At 46.9% G+C, this 8,561-nt stretch overlaps 1 protein-coding gene across 1 annotated transcript; it reads left to right on the forward strand.

Moving 5' to 3' along the window:
* The first annotated feature begins 910 nt into the window (after positions 1 to 910).
* On the forward strand, positions 911 to 8,219 carry sox4a (SRY-box transcription factor 4a). Its single transcript, XM_076754230.1, has one exon. It carries the CDS (start codon positions 5,119 to 5,121, stop codon positions 6,232 to 6,234), a length of 1,116 nt encoding a protein of 371 aa, XP_076610345.1. The 5' UTR covers positions 911 to 5,118; the 3' UTR covers positions 6,235 to 8,219.
* The last annotated feature ends 342 nt before the right edge of the window (positions 8,220 to 8,561 follow it).

Consider the following 8,561-nt stretch of genomic DNA (forward strand, 5'->3'; position numbering starts at 1 on the left):
GTGCCTGCAACAGAGGAGGAGGAGGAGGAGGAGGAGGGGAAAGAGGAAGGGGGTTGGGGTGATATGAGGTGTCTGTGTACCATCGAAAGCTTAGTCAGCGTATGTTGTTTGCATGTGGGTCTAACATGTAGATGTATATGGAGACAGGGAGAGGCAGAGCGAACGGTAAAAATGCAGGACATCGAGGGGAGATAGACGTTGCAGTCGTCTGCATCTCCTCGCTGATATGCAGCACGGAGAGGTTTTTGGGGAAATTTTTCATGCAATGTTGCCTCCGCGTTCCCTTTCCTGCACACACACTCCGTCTGCCTCTTCTCCAGTCACTACCTAACTTCTCCATGATGCTTTCTGTCTCTTTCCTCAGACCCAATTCTTCCGCGTCTGCAGCCATCGACGTTTCTGTCGAAACCGCAGCGACCCAGCAAACTCCAAACTCTGATGCGACTTCCCTTCCCCAAAAGAAACACGAAAAAGAGCAACTGTCTTTTTGTTCTTCTTTTGCAGTATATCCACTCCTGTGCTGCTCCATACGGATCCAGGTCTGAGAGGTGTCCTCTCCCAAAAACCTTAATATCGAAGGTGTCCGTCCTCCGCTCTTCGTATGTCAAATGCCCTTTTGATGGAAACCAACAAGCGCAAGGACGACGAATTTTGCAAAAGAGCAAAAAGCTCTGTTGATGACTTCTCCATCTCCTAATTCTGCTCTCCTCTCCTTTCCTGTCCCCCCCTCCTTCTCCTCTGCTCTCATTCTCCGTTCCTTCCCACTCCTCTGGCTTTTAGACAATGCCCCCAAAAAACCGATCGTTGTATCAGAGTGTCTGAGTGTAGTAGAGTGCAGCTGTGAGAGTAGCTGAGTGCGTGTGAGCTAGTGTGTGTACATATGTGAGCGAGTTTGGTGTGTGTGCGCGTGAGCGAGTGTGTGTCCGCGCTCTCGATTTGACTCTGCAGCACGCCTGGGTCCTGCAGCGGTACACTGGTACTTAGCTGGCTCTGTCTCGCTCTGAGTTTGTGTGTGTTTATGCATTTGTGTGCGTGTGTGTGTGTGTTTAAGTGTGTGTTCATGCGAGTTGGTCTGCATTGCTGTGACACAGCAATCATCTGACCTGCCTCGTCATCACTCTCCGAAGCAAGGGATGTTGGGAGTTCCCGGGGCGTGGCGTCGTCGGCCTAACCACGCCTCCATCTTGTGCTCATTCATTCATCCGTTTCCCTTCATCCGACTCCCATCGCTTTTTTTCCCCACCTTGACCGAATCCTCTGGATTACAGCAGCGATGGAGTGAGGACGCAGTGACTCCCAAATCGCTCCAGTTCCTAATTTGCTGTCTCCTCTTTTCTCCTGCTTTACAGTCACTCTTCATTTCACCTCCGGTTTGTTCGTTTTGTACCGTAAAGGATGCTCCCTCTTTTTTGTTTTGGCATCCACGTGGCACTCACTCGCTTTTCCTCTGTACCGCTTTCTGTTTCAGTGTCTCCGGGATTTTAAAATGTGATGGAAGGCATGAAGGACATAGGGAACAAGGAAGAAAGGAAGGAGAAACTGAAGGATTGTTTCTCCTCCGCTAACAACTTTTTAAAGAAGGAAGTAGAGGAGGGTTTGGGGAGGTAAACAAAGCAACACCTGTAGGATAAACTGCAATCCAATGCAACACAACTCCAAATTTAGGCCTCATAAACTGAGACTTCTCACTTCAGGGATGTTATATTGCACTACACAGTAATGTTCCTGTTATTTTGTCCAGTCACCCATTTCAAAATATGATTACAAGCACTTATCTCTGATCTGTTTTTAGCCCTGATTGTCAAAGTTGAGGAAGACACAGAGGGAAACAAGGTAGTATTAGGCACTGTATGTTCCAGTGCAACTTAAAAATAATTGACTTTGCTAGTTGTGTAAGGACTGACAGCAGTAGGTGGGTGATATGGTGAGATGGCCACCTGCACTGTCTGCCACATCCACACAAAACACAGAGAGGACAAACTGCCTGTAGATGAGTCACACAGAGGGAGAAAGAGAAAGAGAGTGTGTGTATGCAAATCAGTGCTTAGTCTACAGTTTTTCTGTTTAACTGCATGGAGGGGACTTCCCACTGGGTTTCAAACTTTCAATCCCTGGAAAAGCTCCAATTCAGTTAGGGTTGGACCCACACACACACATGTACACACACACACACACACACAAAGACCTCATTGTGTTTGACCCCAGATGACGAGCAGGCAGGTCAAACAGGCACGTCATTCCTAGGCCGTTGAAGAAGGCAAGTGCGTGGAAGTGAGCACCTCTGTCTGACTGCACGCAGAGACAGACACATGCACGCACTTTCTCCTCCATGCAGCTCATTCCTTGCGTCTTCCGTTTCCATCTTTGCTTTCTGTTATTGGATTCTTAATTTCACCCCTCGCTTTTGACAACACAGTGTGACGACTGTGCTCCTTTTTTTTTTTTTTTTTTCCAGCCTTGGCTATAATAAACCCAAGTCTCTGCAAAGAGGCAGCCTCACACACACACACAGTCACATGCTGTATACTCGCTTTGCCTGCAGTTTGCTCTAGGGTTAGCCTGACATATTGGGTTAATGTTTATGTTTTATTAAAAATCGCATATTAAACACGGCGTCAATCAGCTCTGAAATAATGGAGGCTCCTACCTCGCTGCAGCCCTCATAAATGTGCTTTTAATGTTATTTTTTAAAGCTGCCATAAAATTATTTGACTACTACAGCTTTTAATGGAGTGTTTCAGTGTCCCAAGGTTAGCAAAATGCTATTCCACAGGTTTTCCACTGTGAAAACCCATCTATTTTTTTAACGCTTTTATTCATGAAAGCACTCAAAATTTAACCCAGAAATATCAACATCAGCATCGTCGAAAAAAACCCACAGCAGTCTAACTCTTGCACCGCACACACTTTTAAGAAGTCTCTGTAATAGCTCCAGCCTCCCACAGCACTCTCATAATGACTCTAACCCTTTAGGCGTCAACAGAGCTGAGACAAAGCGCCGGTGTATTTTGGGGTAAACACATGGCTCCGGCAGCTCTGAAGATGACAGAGCGATAGGCCAGCGTGATGGGGCTCTGTGTCCCAGCGCTGCCAGAGCCTTACATCTGCCGGTGACAGGGTGGAAAGCTAACTGACAGCTGCTTCTCACACATCAGATAAGATTACAGGTATACCTGCTACACCTGTTCAAACAAACCTGTGTGTGTGCATTCTGCTCTGGGTGTGTGTGTGTGTGTGTGTGTGTGTGTGTGTGTGTGTGTGTGTGTGTGCGCGTGTGCGTGTGTGGAGGAGATAGAGACAGATAGCAAACTAATCCAGTGGCAGGTGTACGCTTGTAATTGGGCCAGCTAAAGATATAGACTGATGAAGCAGCTCATTATTATTTATGTGTTTGATTTATGTAAGCACCGAGGGGGGTGAAGGGGTTGAGTTGTGAAATTTTAAAGAGTTGATGACTGTTTTAGCCTGACATAGAACTTGTCATGAATTAAGAATACACACCACAAGCGCATAAGTGGTGCTTTGTTAGAGAACATAAAAACCAAATCTGATAAAATGAATAGATTCCTCATTCATTTTTGCTTCTACTGGAGGCGGATTTCCCCTTAGCAGATTTTATTTAGCACCGACAACAGTTTCAGGATCGAGTGGGGGCCGTCACCGCCAGCTCATGACATCAGCTACCTGATTTAATGATGGTGGCTCAAAGCAGCTGATTATAGGATGGAGATAAATCTGCTGTACGTGTTCACACACATTCGCATACATATACACAACGTACACCTTATCAGCTCCCTTTGGCTCTAGCCTGACATCTAGTGACACAGGCTGTAATGTGATCCTACATGACACGGCCATGTTAACATAATGGGGCTGTGGAGGAGGAGGAATGTGTGCATTGTGGAGCAGGAAGCTGCTGGAGTGAGGGTGACTGTGTTATTTCTGTGTGGCCCTGATACATAATTCTACACACTTCCATAATATTCGTAATTATTGGTTTTCAGCTCTCTGGTTTACCATAATGCACTGATGCAGAGTGTAAATAAAAACACCTCACTTGCATCTGTTTACACTGCCCGCTGCAGTGATGTAATGATGTGAGCTGGTGTTGTAATGATTTGTAAATAACAGGTTGGGTGAGCTATGTTTGGGTGGGTTTACTCTCTGCTACATCCCTGCTCGCCACACTGCAGTCTGACTAACACAACATGTTGTGGCTGCTTTTGTGTTTTCTCAGCATTTCCTTGCCCCCCTATTACACATAATCTAAATTTAGTCAATACTCATCCACATGAAAGTAATGAGGTTCTAAGTATATCCTTGCAAGCTTCCCCTTGCAGCAGGGGAAAGGACACTGCGTTCCTCTAAAACACACACGCACGGACACACACGCGTGCACGCGCACACTCACTCACGCACACACACACCTAGTTCGTCTTTCTTCCAGTGGAGTCTGACAGGAATGAGGTCAGACACACCGATCCTCATTGCACATTATTATTATTATTACCCGTTTTTTTTATTCAGCCAATGGGAGGCCAGGGGGGAGTGGCTTGACTGAAAAATCAGGATAGAGACAGAAGCTGATTGGCTTTTATGTCTCGCGATGAGGGTATATAACGGCGAGGTTCTCGTTGTTGTGTTTACAGTAATATTTCAGAGCGCTCAGGAAACAGGGAGACTATGAGAAAGCGCAGCCGCTCCATTCAACCACATGGTTCCTCAACCGCACAGACAAGCTGCGCTGCAGACAGCCAGGTTCACATAAGGGACTTGCACTGCTGTTGCCCACAGCGGCGCGTTTTGAACCTTGCAGGGCGAGTTTTCAGCCGCACCGGCAGTTGAAAGTTGCTGTTAGTTTCGGAATTTATTTTTTTTGTTTCCGCGAAGCGCACTGGGTAAAAACTGAGAGACCAAGCGTCTCCAAAACGGGCTGAATTGAAAAGAAGAGACTTGGATGAACTTTTTAGAGCTGCATTTAGCAGCTTTAAAGCGCCCAAAATAAGACCAAGTGAGGATCTTTTTTTTCTATTTGAAAGCCTGATAGGCATTTTTTTGCGCACTTGAACTTTGTGAAAGCACCGCACTGAACAGTGTTTCCAGACACTTGAAGAAAGGATGGTGCAGCACATGAGCCAGACAGAGAGCGCCCACGCTCATTCCCCCGGCGGGGACTCCACGGACATGGGAGAAATGGACTTGGAGATGGATGCGTCTCCGACCCCCGAGTCCCCGACCTCCGGGGAGCGGAGCGACTTGACGTGGTGCAAAACTCCGACGGGGCACATCAAGAGACCCATGAACGCGTTCATGGTCTGGTCACAGATTGAGAGGAGGAAGATTATGGAGCAGTCGCCGGACATGCACAACGCGGAGATCTCCAAGCGGCTGGGGAAGCGCTGGAAGCTGCTGAAAGACACAGACAAGATCCCGTTCATCCGCGAGGCGGAGCGGCTCAGACTCAAACACATGGCCGACTACCCAGACTACAAGTACCGGCCCAGGAAGAAAGTCAAGTCGGGAAGTGGAGCGAGTAAGCAGGCGGACCGCGGGGAGAAGAGCGGGGAGCGCAGCGCCAAAGCCGGTGTGAAAAGGAGCCCCGCGTCCAAAGGAGTGAGCAGGACGCACAAGCAGGGGGGCGTGAAGAGCGCTCCGGGGCTGGAATATGCGTCTCCCGGTGACCACCAGGCGCTCTTCAAATCCAGGTCAGTGTCTGGGGCGAGACAGATCCCGGAAAAACGCACCGGAGAGGCGAGACGCGGCCACATGTTCGGCGGGGCGGGCAGCCTGGAGAGCGGGCCTCCCTCCGTGGGAGTCCCGGCCAGTCCCACCCTGAGCAGCTCGGCGGAGTCCAGCGACCCGCTCAGCCTGTACGAGGAGCAGAGCCCGGCGACCAGCGAGTCATCACACACCGCGCGCCTCAGGTACGCTCGCGCCTCTTCTCCAACGCCGTCAGCCTCTCACTCTTCCTCATCTGTGTCATCCTCATCATCAGATGAAGAGTTTGAGGACGAGCGACTCGAGCTGAACCCGAGCCCTGGGTTTGAGAGCATGTCCCTGGGCGGCATGGGCTTTTCCGACGCAGAGCTGGACCGGGACTTGGACTGGAGCTTCGGGGAGTGCGGGGCGGGGTCTCACTTCGACTTCCCCGACTACTGCACCCCGGAGGTCAGCGAGATGATCTCAGGAGACTGGCTGGAGTCCACCATCTCCAACCTGGTGTTCACCTACTGAAAAGGACCACGGTGGAGAGGAACCGCGACGTCCCCCCCACGTTTTGAACTGTTCAACCCCTGACAGGCGTCTAGACCACAATATTTCCGCCATTCTTTCACTAAATAAGGGAGAGTGAAAACAGGAAAGAAAAGGTGGCCTGTGTGCGCGTTGAAGCCCAGGTACGCGCCGCTCACAGACTTGGACAGCGCTCGGTGCGCTTGACGGGAACGCGCAGACGGGGGAAATGCTTAGTTTGCATTTGGACACGGAGGAGGAGTGAATGTAAGCAGAGAGCAGTGAAACACACGGACTGCAGCTCAAATGTTCAACCCAATCCGCAGAGGATGAGGACTGAGACTGAACTTTGAATCTTAATGTTATTTCGGGTCGGGAAAGGGGGGCATTTACTGGAGAGCTCGTCATGTTGGGTTTTGTTTAAGATACAGCCAATTCACATTGACCATCAAGTTGCTATTCAGGTGTAGTTTTTTTTTTTTTTTTTTTTCAAACTCAAAATACTTTCAATATCAACACGCATGCCCTCCGAGATAAGGAGGATTTTGTTGTTGTTAAATGCGTAAAAATGTTCATTGCTGCGTAATTGCGCAATTTGTGTGACCATAGGACACAATTCACTATCACCAGCTTCTCTTTCAACGGCAGGACTTAAAACAAAGACTGACTCAAACTTCAGAAACCCTTTTCTGAAACCTTTTTAAACACTCAGTGCACAATTCAGGACCAATGTTCCCCGACGCGCATCCTTTCTGCCTAGTGCTTCAACTTTGTAGTTCCTCTGTGTCAGATGACGTTTTTTATATTGATGTATTTATACCGGCCAAACTTTTTTATACATAGAAGTATTGTCCTCGTACAGGTCTCGTTTGTGTTTGTGCACATACACCTGTCTGTATCCAGCGCGGAAGGGCTAGAAGTGTATCTTATTTAAAATGTCTGACGTCTCTCACTTTTAAGGAGATTTGAGTGTGTCATGATTTTCTACTTGTATTTTTGTACAAAATCTATAGAAAGGGGGTTTTCCGGCGAGTGGGTAGCCTACAACATTGTTGTTTGGATCTACATTGGTGTTTAGACGTGCAGAGGGGGGGTTGTTTGGCACAATCTGACCTCACACAATGTTTACAGTATTTACCCACATGCTTCTTAATGGCACAGTGACTCCAGTTTCACCAGCCAAGTAAACAAAGCACCACTGAGGCTCCCAGTCTGAGTGGTGACTGTTTCCAGTACACATAGACCTAAAGTATATGAGTGAAAGATCCCAGAGAGTCACTGTTTGGATAGAGCTAATACCTCTGTGTGCTTTTTATCAAGATAAGTTTTATTTGAACCACTGGATGGAATTTCACACTCATTCCACTTTGCCTAGACTTTGGAGGGAGGGAGATGTATGAAGTGCTTCATCTGTTATTGCGCAAATTGCATCAAAAAATAGTATTTAACCTTTCTGTACCTGTTGGCTAAGTATAGCAGGCTAATTGTTTTCCTATATTATGGCATGGCAAATAGCATTTGTATTTCAGATTCAGGTATATGTAGCTATAGCTGTTGTGTTTAAGATTTTTAAAAGAATAATAACATGAAGATATTTATGTAAACTGACTGTACTATAAGCAAAGATTGTGTGTTTTATGTATGATGATGATCAACGACAGGCACTAGGACAGCCATCTTTGGATATCCTTATGTTGAAGATGATTGTGGTCCAGGAGTTTCTTTCTTTTCTTTCTTTCTTTCTTTCTTTTTTTTTTTTTTACCTTCAAGACATCTTTTCGATCGTCCCTTTTCTTTTTTCATTTGTGCAATATGCTGTGTATGATCATGTTTTGTCCAATCATGCCAATATCATTTGATGTTTATAGCTCAAAACCAGCCAATGTTTGGGTCAATCACTGCCTCTCAGACCTCTGTACAGATTGTCGTTTTTTTATTTGTTTTTCTTTTCTTCCAAGAAGGAAATAAAATCAGCTGGAACTGAAAAGTACAAAGTGTTATTCTCTTGTGGTTTTTCATTCTCTGACCCTTTTCAAAAGAGCTAAAATAAGTACCATCAACTGGTTACCTAACCGTTTTATGTAGCACTGTGGAAAATATAGAGGATAACTGGAGCAGTCACACATGTTGAAGTCCCCTTTTCAAAGGGAAAAGCATGCTCAAGAAAAGGTGAGCCTTCATTATCACATTCCATAGCTGAGCCTTTTTCAAAAGATCCAATCTGATGTCGGATGTTTACACTCTATTTGTGCGTGCGTGCACGTGAATATGCATGCGTGCGTGTGTTTGCTGTAGGTAAGTGTGCAGCTGCAGACTGTGAATCAAAAGCC

Source organism: Chaetodon auriga, chromosome 17 (genome assembly GCF_051107435.1).
Source record: "Chaetodon auriga isolate fChaAug3 chromosome 17, fChaAug3.hap1, whole genome shotgun sequence".
In the NCBI taxonomy this organism is placed as follows: Eukaryota; Metazoa; Chordata; class Actinopteri; order Chaetodontiformes; family Chaetodontidae; genus Chaetodon; species Chaetodon auriga.